Below are 20902 nucleotides of genomic sequence, written 5' to 3' on the forward strand. Positions count from 1 at the left end.
GCGACTACAACATCCTGCTATGCAAACTCCCCTCCTCTGCCTCTTTTGACTGCGGCCCCAAGGACAAGACAGGGAGCCCACTTGCTCCCAGATACATCCTCTACCTACAAGATGACCACCAAGCCACCAATGCAGCACACCAAACAGGAAAGACAAGGGCTAAAAGCAGGCTCGTGAGTTGGGATGAAGGCACGGAGGGAGTGAATGTGATGCAAGTGGTAGCGCATCACGCCCAGCATACCTGAGAAGCCCTGACCAGCCTGCTGGGGATGCCAACAACGGGGGCCCCCTCCTCACAACAGAGCCACCGACCACACCTCAGGAGTGCCAAACCATGACCTCACTGACAACAATGCACTTCTCCCATGTCATGCATGCATCTTCTGCCAGCCCTTTAACGAACCTTCAGGAACTATCCCTTTAATACTCTCACTTGAAATGTTCCGCCACTTCCAACATCCTCAACAGGAGGAAATGAAGATGGAGCATTGTGGGGACAACACACCCCACCTCATTACTTGATGGGTTTTGGCATATAAGAGCAGCTCACGCCAAATGCTGTCATGCGCAAAGGCTCTCTCGCCCCGCGGGCACTCGTGACCCAGCATAAAAGCGGCCCTGCGCCTCGCACCCTCACACACTCCTCCCGACGCCTTCTCCTCTGCGCCCAACAAGGTGAGCCTAAGCCCCGCTCCCCCCCTTCACCCGCCACACTGGACCCATCTCTCCAGACTCTTTCTGCCCCCAGCCTCAACAGCCCTTCCGCTTCACCACCGCCATACTCCCCAAAGTCCCACCCTAGGCCTCCCCACTCCCTTGGCCTCCCCCAGCACCGCTCCTCACGCCCCCAACACCCTCTGACTTCCCAGCACCCTCTCTTCCAGGGACCTTCCGCACCACAGACATGTCCTGCTACGACATCTGCCGCCCCTGCGGACCCACCCCGCTGGCTAACAGCTGCAACGAGCCCTGTGTCAGGCAGTGCGAGGACTCCCACGTCGTCATCCAGCCTTCCACCGTGGTGGTCACCCTGCCAGGACCCATCCTCAGCTCCTTCCCCCAGAACACCGCCGTTGGATCCTCCGCATCAGCTGCCGTGGGCAGCAACCTCAGCTCCCAGGGAGTGCCCATCTCCTCCGGTGGCTTTGGAGGCTTTGGCCTTGGAGGCCTGGGCTGCTTCTCTGGCGGAAGGGCCTGCTACCCCTGCTAAGGACCCACACCAACACCCCTGACAGAAGCCTCCAACTCCATGCAAGCCAGCTCTTCGACTGAGGACGCACCTCCGCGCTCTTCATAGCGCACAGGCTCCCCAGCCTCGGCTCTTCTTCTCAGGGCACTCCGCACTCTAGCAGGGAACGGGGCCAGTCCATGCTGCCTGGAAACATGGCTGATGGACAGCCTACTCCTCTCTCACTTCCTTGTTCTCCTTCCACCGTCTTCCATGTCCAGTACTCTCCACTGCAATGGCTTACTCCCAGCTACAAACCCACCCGGCACCTCTCATGTGCTGATTCTATTGCAGTGCACGAAGACCTTGGGGCTCTGCGAAAACCTGCTGTACCATGGGACACAGGCTGATGGTTGCACTACTTGCACCACAGAACAGGTCCCTTCTACTCTGCAAGTGTTTGCACTCTTTTTTTCCACAATAAAGTTCTCGTGCATGTCAGCCTGTGATGTCTCCCCTTCCTTTCTGCTCCCAACACTCCTTCAACTTCACTCAACATTAAGCAGGGCTCAGCAGGCCGGCAGGGCCCAAGCCTGTTGCTGTTCAGGAAGCAGCTAGACAGCACTCTTACATGTATCCTGGTTTTTAAACAAGAGGAGTCACAGATTTGATGGACAGACCACTTAGCAGACAACTAATTGGCTGGATGAGCACATTCAAGGAGTAGCGGCCAACACTTCGATGCCCAGGTAGATAAAATGGAGGAGTGCTTTCTCTCAGGGGTCTGTCCTGGGACCTGTGTTATCTCACCTCCTTGCCCCTGACATACACAGTGGGATGGAGCGGGCCCTCAGCAAGTTTGCACATGGCACCAAGCTCTGTGGGGGGGCCGACACCTTAGAGGAAAGGGATGCCATCTGGAAGGACCTTGACAGGCTTGACAGGTGGGCCCAAGCAAACCTCAAGGAGTTCAACAAGGCCGAATGCAAAGTCCTGCATTTGGGTCGAGACAATCCCCAACATCAATACAGCCTGAGCAACGAGTGGATTGAGAGCAGCCCCACAGAGAATGACTTGGGGGTATTGGTGGAGAAACACCTCAATGTGAGCCAGCGATGTATACTCGCGGCCCAGAAAGCCAGCCATCTCCAGGGCTGCACCAATAGAAGTCAGCACGCACTGAACTACTCTCTTTCCCATTGGGATTTTCTGGACACCACCCCTGACAGATACCATCAAGACACTTCAATCAACGTCATAGAATGACGGTTGCGCCTCTGAGATGAGGCTGGATCTTGGGCTCACCAAATCCCCAACCATGGCTCTTTCTCAAAGAGACCCGTACTTCCTCAGCTTCTGAATGGCCATGTCATTGGAGCAATCATCAAAGCCTTTACTAAAGGCAAGGTAAGCAACAATTCCTGCTCTCCCCTTGTCCACCCAGCACGTCACTTCAACGTAGAAGACACTGAGAAGGCTCAAGTATGATCTGCTCTTTGTAGATCCATGCTGACTAGTCCCCATCTCTTTCTTACCGTTCATGGGCTTGTCAATGCTTTGCAGGAGGATTTCTTTCAAAACATTCCCAGCGACGGATGACAGAGTGACCAGCCTGCAGTTTCCCAGACCTTCCTTCTCCATCTTGTTGAACATCAGAGTGGGATGAGTCTATTCCAGTCTTCAGGAACCCAGTCACCAAGAACTTTCAAAGAAAGCTGAATGTAGCCTTGTGAAGATTTCAGCCAGGACTCTCAGCATTTGTGGGTGCAACCTGATAGGTCCTGTGCACTTAAGCACATCCAGTGGCACAGCCTCCCCGTCTTCCTCAGCAACACGCACCACTCACCTGTTGGACAGCCTGCAAAACACTCACCTTGGCTAAGCAGTGGAAGGCCTTGACATTCGCCCACACTTTGGAGTTGCAGACCACATGCCTCCAGTTCCGTCTGAAATGTCCAAATCACCTTTCAGAAAATCAAACACTGGGCAGAGAAATAGGTTTCTCCCTTGACACAAATGCCAAATATCACCCCCAATAACACAATGGCTCCCAGCTGGCCCTTTCTGACTGTACCTCTTGTCCTCCGCCTTTCATGAATCTCAGGGCCGCTCACGGACCTCCCCACCCAGCCCAAAACGTCCCATCAAGCAGAGCGTCAAGGCTTGACTTTTCTGGTGGCTTCGGCTTTGGAGGAAAGGCGAGGAAGCCTACGGTGTCAGGAAACATGGCCAGTGTAGGACCTACTCATCTCTCATTCCTTCTTTTCGTAGCACCCTCTTCTATGCCCGATATGCTCCACTGCAATGATTTCCTCACAGCCACAGAGCCCAGTGTGGCTGGGCCACACCACATAAATGCCATGCAAAGACCTCACTCATGACACCACACCTCAGCCAGCCTTTGGCCACATCATCTACCTGCCCTGCCATGCACCTTTCACAGAAATGCTCCAGCCTCTAATACTCTCACTTTGAAGGTGCCACCAGGACCCAACACCATGTCCTCAACAGGAGGAAATGAAAAGGTCGAGTTGTGGGAAGGACACCACACCCCACCTCATTACTTGCCAGGCTTTGGCATGCAAGAGCAGCTCACGCCAAATGCTGTCATGCGCAAAGGCTCTCTCGCCCCGCGGGCACTCAAGGACCAGCATAAAAGTCGGCCCTGCGCCTCTCACACTCACACACTCCTCCCGACGCCTTCTCCCCTGCGCCCAACAAGGTGAGCCTGAACCCCACCCCCTTCCTTCACCCGCCCCAACAGGCCTAGCTCTCCATACGCCCTCTGCCCCCAGCCTCAGCAGCCCTTCCGCCTCCCCACTGCCATGCTCCGCAAAACCCCAGGCCTCCCCACTCCCTTGGCTTCCCCCAGCACTGCTTCTCGTGCCCCCAACACCCTCCGACTTCCCAACACCCTCTCTTCCAGGGACCCTCCGCACCACAGACATGTCCTGCTACGACATCTGCCGCCCCTGCGGACCCACCCCGCTGGCTAACAGCTGCAACGAGCCCTGTGTCAGGCAGTGCGAGGACTCCCACGTCGCCATCCAGCCTTCCACCGTGGTGGTCACCCTGCCAGGACCCATCCTCAGCTCCTTCCCCCAGAACACCGCCGTTGGATCCTCCGCATCAGCTGCCGTGGGCAGCAACCTCAGCTCCCAGGGAGTGCCCATCTCCTCTGGAGGCTTTGGAGGATGGGGCCTTGGAGGCTGGGGCCTTGGAGGCCTGGGCTGCTTCTCTGGCAGAAGAGCCTGCTACCCCTGCTAAGGACCCACGCCAGCACCCCTGACAGCAGCTAACAATGCCCTGCAAGCCACTTCATGGACTGAGGATGCTCTCATCTCCGTGCTCTGGGAATAGCTCCCACACAAAATGCATAGCTGCTGATGGTCACTCTGCTTGCACCTCTGACCACGGCCCTTCTCTTTGTGCTCCTTCCTTTTCATGAGTCTTCCTCAATAAAGTTCTAATGCATGCCAGCCTGACACTCCTCCTTTCTTCACTCAACGCTCTTCAGCCAAAGGGACCTGGACAGGCTGCAGAAGCGGGCTCATGTGAACCACATGAGCTTCAACAAGTCCAAGTTCAAGGTGTTGCACCTGGGTCGGGGCAATCCCAGTCAGGAGGACAGACTGGGAGAAGAACTCATTGAGAGCAGCCCTGCAGAGATGGACTTGGGTTGTTCTGGTGGACCAAAGGCTCGACAGGACCCAGCAGTGCACGCCTGCAGCCCAGAAAGCCACCTGCACCCTGGGCTGCTTCAACAGAGGTGTGACCAGCAGGTCGAGGGACGTGATTGTCCCCCTCTGCTCTGTCCTCGTGAGGCACCACCTTGAGCGCCTCCCCTATGAAAGAAGGCTCAGAGAGCTCAGGATGTTCAGCCTGGAGAAGTGCAGGCTCTGCGGAGACTTCCTTGAGACCTTTCAGTACTTGAAGGGGTCTTCTGAAAAAGACGGAGAACGTCTCTTTCCTTGGGTAGATAATGATAGGACAAGGGGGAATGGTCTTCAACTAAAAGAGGATAGATTTAGACTAGACATGAAAAGGAAATTCTTCACTGTGAGAGGATGAGGCACTGGAACAGGTTGCCAAGAGAAGTTGTGGTTACCCCAGGCGTGGAGGTGTTCAAGGCCAGCCTGGATGGGGCCTTGGCCAACGTGATCTGGTGGGTGGCATCCCTGCCTCCGGCAGGGGGCTGGCGTTAGATGATCCCTAAGGTCCCTTCCAAGGTGAGCCATTCTATGATTCTATGATGACTCCCACTTCACCCTGTATAAATACACGGTTCAAGATCAGGTTGAAAAGTGCCACAAGACCTCCCCTAGTGTTCTGTTTTTACGTGGCAAGGTTTTGGTAGTGGGGGCTGCAGGGGTGGCCTCTATGAGAACAATCCAGCAGTTGCCCCATGTTTGATAAGGGCCTCTTTCAGCCATCTACAAAGGGACCTGCCGCTGCCCAGTGCTGAGCCAATAAGCGATGTTTTTTGTGCCTCTGTGATCCTACACCTTCACAACAAACACTATCACAGAGTCATATATGTAGGACGTCAGTCACTTCTCCGTAGAAGATGCTATGTAGGCACACAGGGGATATGCTCTCTATAAATCCACGCTGACTACTCTCCATCACTTTTCCGTACTTGAGAACACATTCTGGGAGGATTTCCTTCAGAACCTTCCCAGACTCTGACCTCAGGCTGACCAGGCTGCAGTTTCCCAGACATTCCTCCTTCATCTTTTGAACATAAGAGTGGGATGAGTCTCTTCCACTTTTCAGGAACCTCTCCCAGTCGCCGTGACTTTTCAAAGGTAACTGAGAGAGCTATTTATTGAAAACGTATCAGCCACGACACTCAGCATTTGCAGGTGCAGCCTGTCAGGTCCCACGGACTCCTGCATAACCAGCTACACAGCCTCCCCATCATCCTCGTCAACAAGCTCCAGTGGGACAGCCTACAAAACACTCACCTCGGCAGATCAGGGGCTGCACTTGCCATTCCCCAATCCTCGCAATGCAACCATCACCACTGGGGCCCCATGTTCACAGCTACAAGCAGCATACACACCTCCAGCTCCCCTCTAAAACGTCCATATCGTCTGTCTCAACGTTGAACACCACGCACAGAAATAGGATTCCCCCTTGACCCCCACCACAAAGAACAGCCTAAGGGACTCCCACCAAACTGCAGGAGGCCAAAGCCCCGGCTGTCAACATGCTGGCCCCACAAAAGGGAGCGCTACGGAGTCGCCAACGCAACCCTTTGGGAAGCATGGCAGGACTCCCAACGCACTTAGTCCTGTCAGCCCTAAGACAGGCCCGCGACTACAACATCCTGCTATGCAAACTCCCCTCCTCTGCCTCTTTTGACTGCGGCCCCAAGGACAAGACAGGGAGCCCACTTGCTCCCAGATACACCCTCTACCTACAAGATGACCACCAAGCCACCAATGCAGCACACCAAACAGGAAAGACAAGGGCTAAAAGCAGGCTCGTGAGTTGGGATGAAGGCACGGAGGGAGTGAATGTGATGCAAGTGGTAGCGCATCACGCCCAGCATACCTGAGAAGCCCTGACCAGCCTGCTGGGGATGCCAACAACGGGGGCCCCCTCCTCACAACAGAGCCACCGACCACACCTCAGGAGTGCCAAACCATGACCTCACTGACAACAATGCACTTCTCCCATGTCATGCATGCATCTTCTGCCAGCCCTTTAACGAACCTTCAGGAACTATCCCTTTAATACTCTCACTTGAAATGTTCCGCCACTTCCAACATCCTCAACAGGAGGAAATGAAGATGGAGCATCGTGGGGACAACACACCCCACCTCATTACTTGATGGGTTTTGGCATATAAGAGCAGCTCACGCCAAATGCTGTCATGCGCAAAGGCTCTCTCGCCCCGCGGGCACTCAAGGACCAGCATAAAAGCGGCCCTGCGCCTCGCACCCTCACACACTCCTCCCGACGCCTTCTCCTCTGCGCCCCACAAGGTGAGCCTGAGCCCCGCTCCCCTCCTTCACCTGCCCCACTGGACCCATCTCTCCAGACTCTTTCTGCCCCCAGCCTCAACAGCCCTTCCGCTTCACCACCGCCATACTCCCCAAAGTCCCACCCTAGGCCTCCCCACTCCCTTGGCCTCCCCCAGCACCGCTCCTCACGCCCCCAACACCCTCTGACTTCCCAGCACCCTCTCTTCCAGGGACCCTCCGCACCACAGACATGTCCTGCTACGACATCTGCCGCCCCTGCGGACCCACCCCGCTGGCTAACAGCTGCAACGAGCCCTGTGTCAGGCAGTGCGAGGACTCCCACGTCGTCATCCAGCCTTCCACCGTGGTGGTCACCCTGCCAGGACCCATCCTCAGCTCCTTCCCCCAGAACACCGCCGTTGGATCCTCCGCATCAGCTGCCGTGGGCAGCAACCTCAGCTCCCAGGGAGTGCCCATCTCCTCCGGTGGCTTTGGAGGCTTTGGCCTTGGAGGCCTGGGCTGCTTCTCTGGCGGAAGGGCCTGCTACCCCTGCTAAGGACCCACACCAACACCCCTGACAGAAGCCTCCAACTCCATGCAAGCCAGCTCTTCGACTGAGGACGCACCTCCGCGCTCTTCATAGCGCACAGGCTCCCCAGCCTCGGCTCTTCTTCTCAGGGCACTCCGCACTCTAGCGGGGAACGGGGCCAGTCCATGCTGCCTGGAAACATGGCTGATGGACAGCCTACTCCTCTCTCACTTCCTTGTTCTCCTTCCACCGTCTTCCATGTCCAGTACTCTCCACTGCAATGGCTTACTCCCAGCTACAAACCCACCCGGCACCTCTCATGTGCTGATTCTATTGCAGTGCACGAAGACCTTGGGGCTCTGCGAAAACCTGCTGTACCATGGGACACAGGCTGATGGTTGCACTACTTGCACCACAGAACAGGTCCCTTCTACTCTGCAAGTGTTTGCACTCTTTTTTTCCACAATAAAGTTCTCATGCATGTCAGCCTGTGATGTCTCCTCTTCCTTTCTGCTCCCAACACTCCTTCAACTTCACTCAACATTAAGCAGGGCTCAGCAGGCCGGCAGGGCCCAAGCCTGTTGCTGTTCAGGAAGCAGCTAGACAGCACTCTTACATGTACCCTGGTTTTTAAACAAGAGGAGTCACAGATTTGATGGACAGACCACTTAGCAGACAACTAATTGGCTGGATGAGCACATTCAAGGAGTAGCGGCCAACACTTTGATGCCCAGGTAGATAAAATGGAGGAGTGCTTTCTCTCAGGGGTCTGTCCTGGGACCTGTGTTATCTCACCTCCTTGCCCCTGACATACACAGTGGGATGGAGCGGGCCCTCAGCAAGTTTGCACATGGCACCAAGCTCTGTGGGGGGGCCGACACCTTAGAGGAAAGGGATGCCATCTGGAAGGACCTTGACAGGCTTGACAGGTGGGCCCAAGCAAACCTCAAGGAGTTCAACAAGGCCGAATGCAAAGTCCTGCATTTGGGTCGAGACAATCCCCAACATCAATACAGCCTGAGCAACGAGTGGATTGAGAGCAGCCCCACAGAGAATGACTTGGGGGTATTGGTGGAGAAACATCTCAATGTGAGCCAGCGATGTACACTCGCGGCCCAGAAAGCCAGCCATCTCCAGGGCTGCACCAATAGAAGTCAGCACGCACTGAACTACTCTCTTTCCCATTGGGATTTTCTGGACACCACCCCTGACAGACACCATCAAGACACTTCAATCAACGTCATAGAATGACGGTTGCGCCTCTGAGATGAGGCTGGATCTTGGGCTCACCAAATCCCCAACCATGGCTCTTTCTCAAAGAGACCCGTACTTCCTCAGCTTCTGAATGGCCATGTCATTGGAGCAATCATCAAAGCCTTTACTAAAGGCAAGGTAAGCAACAATTCCTGCTCTTCCCTTGTCCACCCAGCACGTCACTTCAACGTAGAAGACACTGAGAAGGCTCAAGTATGATCTGCTCTTTGTAGATCCATGCTGACTAGTCCCCATCTCTTTCTTACCGTTCATGGGCTTGTCAATGCTTTGCAGGAGGATTTCTTTCAAAACATTCCCAGCGACGGATGACAGAGTGACCAGCCTGCAGTTTCCCAGACCTTCCTTCTCCATCTTGTTGAACATCAGAGTGGGATGAGTCTATTCCAGTCTTCAGGAACCCAGTCACCAAGAACTTTCAAAGAAAGCTGAATGTAGCCTTGTGAAGATTTCAGCCAGGACTCTCAGCATATGTGGGTGCAACCTGATAGGTCCTGTGCACTTAAGCACATCCAGTGGCACAGCCTCCCCGTCTTCCTCAGCAACACGCACCACTCACCTGTTGGACAGCCTGCAAAACACTCACCTTGGCTAAGCAGTGGAAGGCCTTGACATTCGCCCACACTTTGGAGTTGCAGACCACATGCCTCCAGTTCCGTCTGAAATGTCCAAATCGCCTTTCAGAAAATCAAACACTGGGCAGAGAAATAGGTTTCTCCCTTGACACAAATGCCAAATATCACCCCCAATAACACAATGGCTCCCAGCTGGCCCTTTCTGACAGTACCTCTTGTCCTCCGCCTTTCATGAATCTCAGAGCCGCTCACGGACCTCCCCACCCAGCCCAAAACGTCCCATCAAGCAGAGCGTCAAGGCTTGAGTTTTCTGGTGGCCTTGGCTTTGGAGGAAAGGCGAGGAAGCCTACGGTGTCAGGAAACATGGCCAGTGTAGGACCTACTCATCTCTCATTCCTTCTTTTCATAGCACCCTCTTCTATGCCCGATACGCTCCACTGCAATGATTTCCTCACAGCCACAGAGCCCAGTGTGGCTGGGCCACACCACATAAATGCCATGCAAAGACCTCACTCATGACACCACACCTCAGCCAGCCTTTGGCCACATCATCTACCTGCCCTGCCATGCACCTTTCACAGAAATGCTCCAGCCTCTAATACTCTCACTTTGAAGGTGCCACCAGGACCCAACACCATGTCCTCAACAGGAGGAAATGAAAAGGTCGAGTTGTGGGAAGGACACCACACCCCACCTCATTACTTGCCAGGCTTTGGCATGCAAGAGCAGCTCACGCCAAATGCTGTCATGCGCAAAGGCTCTCTCGCCCCGCGGGCACTCAAGGACCAGCATAAAAGTCGGCCCTGCGCCTCTCACACTCACAAACTCCTCCCGATGCCTTCTCCCCTGCGCCCAACAAGGTGAGCCTGAACCCCACCCCCTTCCTTCACCCGCCCCAACAGGCCTAGCTCTCCATACGCCCTCTGCCCCCAGCCTCAGCAGCCCTTCCGCCTCCCCACTGCCATGCTCCGCAAAACCCCAGGCCTCCCCACTCCCTTGGCTTCCCCCAGCACTGCTTCTCGTGCCCCCAACACCCTCCGACTTCCCAACACCCTCTCTTCCAGGGACCCTCCGCACCACAGACATGTCCTGCTACGACATCTGCCGCCCCTGCGGACCCACCCCGCTGGCTAACAGCTGCAACGAGCCCTGTGTCAGGCAGTGCGAGGACTCCCACGTCGCCATCCAGCCTTCCACCGTGGTGGTCACCCTGCCAGGACCCATCCTCAGCTCCTTCCCCCAGAACACCGCCGTTGGATCCTCCGCATCAGCTGCCGTGGGCAGCAACCTCAGCTCCCAGGGAGTGCCCATCTCCTCTGGAGGCTTTGGAGGATGGGGCCTTGGAGGCTGGGGCCTTGGAGGCCTGGGCTGCTTCTCTGGCAGAAGAGCCTGCTACCCCTGCTAAGGACCCACGCCAGCACCCCTGACAGCAGCTAACAATGCCCTGCAAGCCACTTCATGGACTGAGGATGCTCTCATCTCCGTGCTCTGGGAATAGCTCCCACACAAAATGCATAGCTGCTGATGGTCACTCTGCTTGCACCTCTGACCACGGCCCTTCTCTTTGTGCTCCTTCCTTTTCATGAGTCTTCCTCAATAAAGTTCTAATGCATGCCAGCCTGACACTCCTCCTTTCTTCACTCAACGCTCTTCAGCCAAAGGGACCTGGACAGGCTGCAGAAGCGGGCTCATGTGAACCACATGAGCTTCAACAAGTCCAAGTTCAAGGTGTTGCACCTGGGTCGGGGCAATCCCAGTCAGGAGGACAGACTGGGAGAAGAACTCATTGAGAGCAGCCCTGCAGAGATGGACTTGGGTTGTTCCGGTGGACCAAAGGCTCGACAGGACCCAGCAGTGCACGCCTGCAGCCCAGAAAGCCACCTGCACCCTGGGCTGCTTCAACAGAGGTGTGACCAGCAGGTCGAGGGACGTGATTGTCCCCCTCTGCTCTGTCCTCGTGAGGCACCACCTTGAGCGCCTCCCCTATGAAAGAAGGCTCAGAGAGCTCAGGATGTTCAGCCTGGAGAAGTGCAGGCTCTGCGGAGACTTCCTTGAGACCTTTCAGTACTTGAAGGGGTCTTCTGAAAAAGACGGAGAACGTCTCTTTCCTTGGGTAGATAATGATAGGACAAGGGGGAATGGTCTTCAACTAAAAGAGGATAGATTTAGACTAGACATGAAAAGGAAATTCTTCACTGTGAGAGGATGAGGCACTGGAACAGGTTGCCAAGAGAAGTTGTGGTTACCCCAGGCGTGGAGGTGTTCAAGGCCAGCCTGGATGGGGCCTTGGCCAACGTGATCTGGTGGGTGGCGTCCCTGCCTCCGGCAGGGGGCTGGCGTTAGATGATCCCTAAGGTCCCTTCCAAGGTGAGCCATTCTATGATTCTATGATGACTCCCACTTCACCCTGTATATACACGGTTCAAGATCAGGTTGAAAAGTGCCACAAGACCTCCCCTAGTGTTCTGTTTTTACGTGGCAAGGTTTTGGTAGTGGGGGCTGCAGGGGTGGCCTCTATGAGAACAATCCAGCAGTTGCCCCATGTTTGATAAGGGCCTCTTTCAGCCATCTACAAAGGGACCTGCCGCTGCCCAGTGCTGAGCCAATAAGCGATGTTTTTTGTGCCTCTGTGATCCTACACCTTCACAACAAACACTATCACAGAGTCATATATGTAGGACGTCAGTCACTTCTCCGTAGAAGATGCTATGTAGGCACACAGGGGATATGCTCTCTATAAATCCACGCTGACTACTCTCCATCACTTTTCCGTACTTGAGAACACATTCTGGGAGGATTTCCTTCAGAACCTTCCCAGACTCTGACCTCAGGCTGACCAGGCTGCAGTTTCCCAGACATTCCTCCTTCATCTTTTGAACATAAGAGTGGGATGAGTCTCTTCCACTTTTCAGGAACCTCTCCCAGTCGCCGTGACTTTTCAAAGGTAACTGAGAGAGCTATTTATTGAAAACGTATCAGCCACGACACTCAGCATTTGCAGGTGCAGCCTGTCAGGTCCCACGGACTCCTGCATAACCAGCTACACAGCCTCCCCATCATCCTCGTCAACAAGCTCCAGTGGGACAGCCTACAAAACACTCACCTCGGCAGATCAGGGGCTGCACTTGCCATTCCCCAATCCTCGCAATGCAACCATCACCACTGGGGCCCCATGTTCACAGCTACAAGCAGCATACACACCTCCAGCTCCCCTCTAAAACGTCCATATCGTCTGTCTCAACGTTGAACACCACGCACAGAAATAGGATTCCCCCTTGACCCCCACCACAAAGAACAGCCTAAGGGACTCCCACCAAACTGCAGGAGGCCAAAGCCCCGGCTGTCAACATGCTGGCCCCACAAAAGGGAGCGCTACGGAGTCGCCAACGCAACCCTTTGGGAAGCATGGCAGGACTCCCAACGCACTTAGTCCTGTCAGCCCTAAGACAGGCCCGCGACTACAACATCCTGCTATGCAAACTCCCCTCCTCTGCCTCTTTTGACTGCGGCCCCAAGGACAAGACAGGGAGCCCACTTGCTCCCAGATACACCCTCTACCTACAAGATGACCACCAAGCCACCAATGCAGCACACCAAACAGGAAAGACAAGGGCTAAAAGCAGGCTCGTGAGTTGGGATGAAGGCACGGAGGGAGTGAATGTGATGCAAGTGGTAGCGCATCACGCCCAGCATACCTGAGAAGCCCTGACCAGCCTGCTGGGGATGCCAACAACGGGGGCCCCCTCCTCACAACAGAGCCACCGACCACACCTCAGGAGTGCCAAACCATGACCTCACTGACAACAATGCACTTCTCCCATGTCATGCATGCATCTTCTGCCAGCCCTTTAACGAACCTTCAGGAACTATCCCTTTAATACTCTCACTTGAAATGTTCCGCCACTTCCAACATCCTCAACAGGAGGAAATGAAGATGGAGCATTGTGGGGACAACACACCCCACCTCATTACTTGATGGGTTTTGGCATATAAGAGCAGCTCACGCCAAATGCTGTCATGCGCAAAGGCTCTCTCGCCCCGCGGGCACTCAAGGACCAGCATAAAAGCGGCCCTGCACCTCGCACCCTCACACACTCCTCCCGACGCCTTCTCCTCTGCGCCCCACAAGGTGAGCCTGAGCCCCGCTCCCCTCCTTCACCTGCCCCACTGGACCCATCTCTCCAGACTCTTTCTGCCCCCAGCCTCAACAGCCCTTCCGCTTCACCACCGCCATACTCCCCAAAGTCCCACCCTAGGCCTCCCCACTCCCTTGGCCTCCCCCAGCACCGCTCCTCACGCCCCCAACACCCTCTGACTTCCCAGCACCCTCTCTTCCAGGGACCCTCCGCACCACAGACATGTCCTGCTACGACATCTGCCGCCCCTGCGGACCCACCCCGCTGGCTAACAGCTGCAACGAGCCCTGTGTCAGGCAGTGCGAGGACTCCCACGTCGCCATCCAGCCTCCCACCGTGGTGGTCACCCTGCCAGGACCCATCCTCAGCTCCTTCCCCCAGAACACCGCCGTTGGATCCTCCGCATCAGCTGCCGTGGGCAGCAACCTCAGCTCCCAGGGAGTGCCCATCTCCTCCGGTGGCTTTGGAGGCTTTGGTCTTGGAGGCCTGGGCTGCTTCTCTGGCGGAAGGGCCTGCTACCCCTGCTAAGGACCCACACCAACACCCCTGACAGAAGCCTCCAACTCCATGCAAGCCAGCTCTTCGACTGAGGACGCACCTCCGCGCTCTTCATAGCGCACAGGCTCCCCAGCCTCGGCTCTTCTTCTCAGGGCACTCCGCACTCTAGCAGGGAACGGGGCCAGTCCATGCTGCCTGGAAACATGGCTGATGGACAGCCTACTCCTCTCTCACTTCCTTGTTCTCCTTCCACCGTCTTCCATGTCCAGTACTCTCCACTGCAATGGCTTACTCCCAGCTACAAACCCACCCGGCACCTCTCATGTGCTGATTCTATTGCAGTGCACGAAGACCTTGGGGCTCTGCGAAAACCTGCTGTACCATGGGACACAGGCTGATGGTTGCACTACTTGCACCACAGAACAGGTCCCTTCTACTCTGCAAGTGTTTGCACTCTTTTTTTCCACAATAAAGTTCTCGTGCATGTCAGCCTGTGATGTCTCCTCTTCCTTTCTGCTCCCAACACTCCTTCAACTTCACTCAACATTAAGCAGGGCTCAGCAGGCCGGCAGGGCCCAAGCCTGTTGCTGTTCAGGAAGCAGCTAGACAGCACTCTTACATGTACCCTGGTTTTTAAACAAGAGGAGTCACAGATTTGATGGACAGACCACTTAGCAGACAACTAATTGGCTGGATGAGCACATTCAAGGAGTAGCGGCCAACACTTCGATGCCCAGGTAGATAAAATGGAGGAGTGCTTTCTCTCAGGGGTCTGTCCTGGGACCTGTGTTATCTCACCTCCTTGCCCCTGACATACACAGTGGGATGGAGCGGGCCCTCAGCAAGTTTGCACATGGCACCAAGCTCTGTGGGGGGGCCGACACCTTAGAGGAAAGGGATGCCATCTGGAAGGACCTTGACAGGCTTGACAGGTGGGCCCAAGCAAACCTCAAGGAGTTCAACAAGGCCGAATGCAAAGTCCTGCATTTGGGTCGAGACAATCCCCAACATCAATACAGCCTGAGCAACGAGTGGATTGAGAGCAGCCCCACAGAGAATGACTTGGGGGTATTGGTGGAGAAACATCTCAATGTGAGCCAGCGATGTACACTCGCGGCCCAGAAAGCCAGCCATCTCCAGGGCTGCACCAATAGAAGTCAGCACGCACTGAACTACTCTCTTTCCCATTGGGATTTTCTGGACACCACCCCTGACAGATACCATCAAGACACTTCAATCAACGTCATAGAATGACGGTTGCGCCTCTGAGATGAGGCTGGATCTTGGGCTCACCAAATCCCCAACCATGGCTCTTTCTCAAAGAGACCCGTACTTCCTCAGCTTCTGAATGGCCATGTCATTGGAGCAATCATCAAAGCCTTTACTAAAGGCAAGGTAAGCAACAATTCCTGCTCTCCCCTTGTCCACCCAGCACGTCACTTCAACGTAGAAGACACTGAGAAGGCTCAAGTATGATCTGCTCTTTGTAGATCCATGCTGACTAGTCCCCATCTCTTTCTTACCGTTCATGGGTTTGTCAATGCTTTGCAGGAGGATTTCTTTCAAAACATTCCCAGCGACGGATGACAGAGTGACCAGCCTGCAGTTTCCCAGACCTTCCTTCTCCATCTTGTTGAACATCAGAGTGGGATGAGTCTATTCCAGTCTTCAGGAACCCAGTCACCAAGAACTTTCAAAGAAAGCTGAATGTAGCCTTGTGAAGATTTCAGCCAGGACTCTCAGCATTTGTGGGTGCAACCTGATAGGTCCTGTGCACTTAAGCACATCCAGTGGCACAGCCTCCCCGTCTTCCTCAGCAACACGCACCACTCACCTGTTGGACAGCCTGCAAAACACTCACCTTGGCTAAGCAGTGGAAGGCCTTGACATTCGCCCACACTTTGGAGTTGCAGACCACATGCCTCCAGTTCCGTCTGAAATGTCCAAATCACCTTTCAGAAAATCAAACACTGGGCAGAGAAATAGGTTTCTCCCTTGACACAAATGCCAAATATCACCCCCAATAACACAATGGCTCCCAGCTGGCCCTTTCTGACAGTACCTCTTGTCCTCCGCCTTTCATGAATCTCAGGGCCGCTCACGGACCTCCCCACCCAGCCCAAAACGTCCCATCAAGCAGAGCGTCAAGGCTTGACTTTTCTGGTGGCTTCGGCTTTGGAGGAAAGGCGAGGAAGCCTACGGTGTCAGGAAACATGGCCAGTGTAGGACCTACTCATCTCTCATTCCTTCTTTTCATAGCACCCTCTTCTATGCCCGATACGCTCCACTGCAATGATTTCCTCACAGCCACAAAGCCCAGTGTGGCTGGGCCACACCACATAAATGCCATGCAAAGTGTCCTGGTTCCAGTTAGGACAGTTTCTCTCCCCCATCCCAGAAAGGGAGGGTGCAGGGTGAGCGAACGGCTGTGTGGTGTTTAGCTGCCAGCCGGGTTAAACCACAACAAAAGACCTCACTCATGACACCACACCTCAGCCAGCCTTTGGCCACATCATCTACCTGCCCTGCCATGCACCTTTCACAGAAATGCTCCAGCCTCTAATACTCTCACTTTGAAGGTACCGTCAGGACCCAACACCATGTCCCCAACAGGAGGAAATGAAAAGGTTGAGTTGTGGGAAGGACACCACACCCCACCTCATTACTTGCCAGGCTTTGGCATGCAAGAGCAGCTCACGCCAAATGCTGTCATGTGCAAAGGCTCTCTCGCCCTGCTGGCACTCATGGACCAGCATAAAAGTCGGCCCTGCGCCTCTCACACTCACACACTCCTCCCGACGCCTTCTCCCCTGCACCCAACAAGGTGAGCCTGAACCCCACCCCCTTCCTTCACCCGCCCCAACAGGCCTAGCTCTTCATACGCCCTCTGCCCCCAGCCTCAGCAGCCCTTCCGCATCCCCACTGCCATGCTCCGCAAAACCCCAGGCCTCCCCACTCCCTTGGCTTCCCCCAGCACTGCTTCTCGTGCCCCCAACACCCTCCGACTTCCCAACACCCTCTCTTCCAGGGACCCTCCGCACCACAGACATGTCCTGCTACGACATCTGCCGCCCCTGCGGACCCACCCCGCTGGCTAACAGCTGCAACGAGCCCTGTGTCAGGCAGTGCGAGGACTCCCACGTCGCCATCCAGCCTTCCACCGTGGTGGTCACCCTGCCAGGACCCATCCTCAGCTCCTTCCCCCAGAACACCGCCGTTGGATCCTCCGCATCAGCTGCCGTGGGCAGCAACCTCAGCTCCCAGGGAGTGCCCATCTCCTCTGGAGGCTTTGGAGGATGGGGCCTTGGAGGCTGGGGCCTTGGAGGCCTGGGCTGCTTCTCTGGCAGAAGAGCCTGCTACCCCTGCTAAGGACCCACGCCAACACCCCTGACAGAAGCCTCCAACACCGTGCAACACAGCTCTCGCACTGAGGACGCACCTCTGCGCTCTTCATGGCGCACGGGCTCACCAGCCGTGGCTCATCATTCCATTGCACAACAAAGCAAGCAAGCAAGGAAGGGGCCAGCCCATGCTGTCAGGACACATGGCCAACATACCTCCTTCTTTCTTCCTCTTTCTCCTTTCCATAGCACCACCTTCTACGGCTGCTACTCTCTGCTGCAATGCCTTGCTCACTAGCACAATCCCTCCAGAGACCCTCTGGGGCTGCTCCCACCACACGGTAGCGAGACCTTGGGGCTCTGGGAAAATCTACTCTGCGCAAGGGACATGGGCTGGTGGTCGCCCTCCAGGCACCTCAGAATGTGCACCTTCCACTTGACGCTCCCTCTTTTTCATGTTTTCCTCAATAAAATCCACCTGCATCCCATATCCTCAGATGCCTCCTCTTCCTTTCTTCTCCCAACGCTCTTCCAACTTCACCCGACAAAAAGAACAAAAAGCAGGGCTCAAGTGGCCCTCAGGGCCCAAGCCTGGTGGTGTTCAAGAAGCGTTTGCACAACGCTCTTACATAGCTCCTTGTCACTTACATGGAAAGACATGATGGACTACTCAGATTATAATGAATTGCCTGCATGGTCACATACCAAGAGTTGTGGTCAACAGCTTGGTGTCCAGGTGGAGACCAGGGAGGAGTAGTGTTCCTCTGGGGTCTCTAGTAAGGCCTGTATTTTTTAGAATCATAGAATATCCTGAATTCGAAGGGACCAACAAGGATCATCATGTCCAACTCCTGGCACCACACAGGTCTGCCCAAAGATTCAGACCATATTACAAAGAGCACAGTCCAAACCCTTCTTAAACTCCGACAGTCTTGGTGCTGTGACTACGTCCCTGGGGAGCCTGTTCCAGTGCGCAACCACTCGGTGAAAAACCTTTTCCTGATATCCAGCCTGAACCTCCCCTGCCTCAGCTTGACACCGTTCCCACGGGTCCTATCGCCGGTCACTAAAGAGAATAGATCGGCACCTGCCCCTCCACTCCCCCTCGTGAGGAAGCTGTAGACTGCGATGAGCTCTCCCCTCAGCCTCCTCTTTTCCAGGCTGAACAGGCCAAGTGACCTCAGCCACTCCTCATACATCTTCCCCTCTAGGCCCTTCACCATCTTAGTAGCCCTTCTCTGGACACTCTCCAACAGTTTCATGTCCTTTTTGTACTGTGGTGCCCAGAACTGCACACAGTACTCGAGGTGAGGCCTCACCGGCGCAGAGTAGAGAGGGACAATGCCTTCCGTTGACCGACTAGAAATGTTGTGCTTGATGCACCCCAGGGTACGGTTCATTCTTCTGGCTGCCAGGGTGCACACTGCTGGCTCATGTTCAGCTTGCTGTCAACCACAACCCCCAGATCCCTCTCTAAGGGGCTGCCCTCCACAGTCTCGTCACCCAGTCTGTACATATAGCTAGGGTTGCCCCTTCCCAGGTGCAGGACCTGGCACTTGCTCTTAAAATCCTTTAGACACTGGGTTTGAAGACATATCTGCTGAGTACCCCACCTTGGTTTCGGTCTTTTGCAGTCCCCCTCTCTCAAACACGATGCAGAGGTAGCGCTGCTCTTCAGGCCGGGCACCACTTGCTGTAACTTGCGTGCCAGTTCCAGTGACCGCAACCGTGGCTGCAACAGTTATTGGGCATTGGGCGTTGTTCTGTTTTCTCCGCAGCCTGTTACCCTCCTGGGCATGATACGAGGGGCACATCTGTGATATCAGTGTGGTGTTTTGAAGCTCCTGGGTGGACCACGTGAATGGCAGGACACCCTGGACCTCCACAGCCTCTCTCCCTCATCCCTCCATGGGCAGAGTTAGCATCCCTCCCTTGATATGAGGTTGGTGTTAGCAAGCCAGGGCCAGAAGAGGTGAAGCCCACCAAGATAAAGCCAGGAGATGTATAAAGGGACACACAGACGTGAACAGACCCCACTGGGCTGCATTTAGCTCTGACAGGGTTGGTGGGCACCATTTGGCTCCTTCTGAACCCTCCTCAGCTGGAAGCAGCCATCCCATGGGATGGGTTAGACATGGAGAAAACTGTCTCTGTGCTTGCCTTCAACAACATGCCCCCATCTGCATGTCCCTGCAGCCTCTGGCTGATCCCAGAGCCTCCCTCTCCCAGTGCCTGCAGAACATTTTGACACCACATGTGACAAATGTGGATAAATTTAACTGGGGTGGAGCGGGGAGGCTGGGGCTGGCAAGAGGGAGTTGACACTGCTGTGGCTTTTGGAAATGTACCTTGATGGAAGGGTGCATTTATTTTTTTCATTGCTTCTCTTGTTTAATCATTGGGGGGTTGAGAGATGTTTCAAGTCTTTATATAGCTTAAAAATATTAAAACATAATAGTCTTCTGTTTCCGTGGCAACAGGGACAGCAGGTATTCATGGGCCTGGGATGCTGGCATCCTGCATTCATCACAAGGTTTAAAAGACAGAACAATTTTCTTCAAGGTTCCCGGAAAGCACCGCGCAGGGAGAAGGGAACCCCAGCCAAATGCCAGCCCCAGGGCTGGAGCAGCGAGCCTGGGAGTGCTGCAGCTTGCAGGGAGCTGGGGCTCCGGCACTCATTTCCATGCCTCCTGCCCATGTCAGTGACCGTGACCGATGGCCTGGGCACTGGCGGGAGGCAGGGTTCTCTGGGACATCATTCAGGTGCCCCCATTGCATCCTGCATGCAGCCATGCTGCGCAAAGCAAGCAAACCTCTGCAAAACAAGCCTGGCATCATCCTGGGCACGTGGCTGCATGGCTCCCAGCCAGCTGCTGGCATTGTCACGGGCAGCTGGGCACGTCTGAGCCTTCCCAGCCCTGCTCCTCCAGGTGCTGTCTCCCTGCTCTCTCAGGAGGAAAACAGAAGAGAAGGCAAAGCCTTTCCCTGCTCAGGTATGTTCTCCTTGGAAATTCAAAGGAGCAGCCCGGGACTGAGGACTACCCTTCTCCCCAGCAAGGGGGTGGTGCAGGGCATTGCAGCTCCATGGGGGCAGCCGTCTCCCTGGGTCCATGCTTGGTGCCAGGACCGTGCAGCATGGATACCAGGAGCTGGCAGGTGCCCACTGCCTGAGCTTGGCCACCCTTCGCTATGGTTTGTGCAAGCTGCTTGCCAGTGGGATCCAGCGAGCCACATACCTGTGGGACCTGGTCAACCACACACCGCAGGGATCGGGCAAGCCACATTCAATCCCTTCTTCATTAAAGATTCAGAGTTTCCCCTGTGAAGGCATCTTAAGCAAAGAACAAAGCATGATCATCTATAACACATGCCAGCCACTCTTCACAAAGCTAGGGCACATTTGTGTGATTT

General features: G+C 55.1%; 4 protein-coding genes across 4 annotated transcripts; all 4 read left to right on the top strand.

Moving 5' to 3' along the window:
* Nucleotides 1-531: 531 nt before the first annotated feature.
* LOC136789967 (feather keratin 1-like) lies at nucleotides 532-1463 on the top strand. The gene is made up of 2 exons (XM_066991297.1): nucleotides 532-675; nucleotides 885-1463. The coding sequence occupies exons 1-2, from the start codon at nucleotides 564-566 to the stop codon at nucleotides 1208-1210; spliced, it is 438 nt and encodes a 145-aa protein (XP_066847398.1). The 5' UTR covers nucleotides 532-563; the 3' UTR covers nucleotides 1211-1463.
* A 5586-nt stretch (nucleotides 1464-7049) lies between these two features.
* On the top strand, nucleotides 7050-8152 carry LOC136789968 (feather keratin 1-like). The gene is made up of 2 exons (XM_066991298.1): nucleotides 7050-7161; nucleotides 7371-8152. The coding sequence occupies exons 1-2, from the start codon at nucleotides 7050-7052 to the stop codon at nucleotides 7694-7696; spliced, it is 438 nt and encodes a 145-aa protein (XP_066847399.1). The 3' UTR covers nucleotides 7697-8152.
* Nucleotides 8153-13858: 5706 nt separating this feature from the next.
* On the top strand, nucleotides 13859-14433 carry LOC136789970 (feather keratin 1-like). Its single transcript, XM_066991300.1, has one exon. The coding sequence runs from the start codon at nucleotides 13875-13877 to the stop codon at nucleotides 14178-14180; it is 306 nt and encodes a 101-aa protein (XP_066847401.1). The 5' UTR covers nucleotides 13859-13874; the 3' UTR covers nucleotides 14181-14433.
* A 2519-nt stretch (nucleotides 14434-16952) lies between these two features.
* Nucleotides 16953-17519, top strand: LOC136789969 (feather keratin 1-like). Its single transcript, XM_066991299.1, has 2 exons — nucleotides 16953-16974; nucleotides 17179-17519. The coding sequence occupies exon 2, from the start codon at nucleotides 17199-17201 to the stop codon at nucleotides 17517-17519; it is 321 nt and encodes a 106-aa protein (XP_066847400.1). The 5' UTR covers nucleotides 16953-16974; nucleotides 17179-17198.
* Nucleotides 17520-20902: the final 3383 nt, after the last annotated feature.

The sequence above is a fragment of the Anser cygnoides genome, chromosome 2 (genome assembly GCF_040182565.1).
Source record: "Anser cygnoides isolate HZ-2024a breed goose chromosome 2, Taihu_goose_T2T_genome, whole genome shotgun sequence".
Lineage (NCBI taxonomy): Eukaryota > Metazoa > Chordata > Aves > Anseriformes > Anatidae > Anser > Anser cygnoides.

What these genes read in the sequence shown, in the direction of transcription:
- LOC136789969 (XM_066991299.1), top strand. Translation starts at nt 17,199, where the DNA reads ATGTCCTGCTACGACATCTGCCGCCCCTGCGGACCCACCCCGCTGGCT.
- LOC136789967 (XM_066991297.1), top strand. Translation starts at nt 564, where the DNA reads ATGCGCAAAGGCTCTCTCGCCCCGCGGGCACTCGTGACCCAGCATAAA. An exon ending in TCTCCTCTGCGCCCAACAAG is followed by an intron (nt 676 to 884) that starts GTGAGCCTAAGC and finishes CCTCTCTTCCAG; the next exon opens with GGACCTTCCGCACCACAGAC.
- LOC136789968 (XM_066991298.1), top strand. Translation starts at nt 7,050, where the DNA reads ATGCGCAAAGGCTCTCTCGCCCCGCGGGCACTCAAGGACCAGCATAAA. An exon ending in TCTCCTCTGCGCCCCACAAG is followed by an intron (nt 7,162 to 7,370) that starts GTGAGCCTGAGC and finishes CCTCTCTTCCAG; the next exon opens with GGACCCTCCGCACCACAGAC.
- LOC136789970 (XM_066991300.1), top strand. Translation starts at nt 13,875, where the DNA reads ATGTCCTGCTACGACATCTGCCGCCCCTGCGGACCCACCCCGCTGGCT.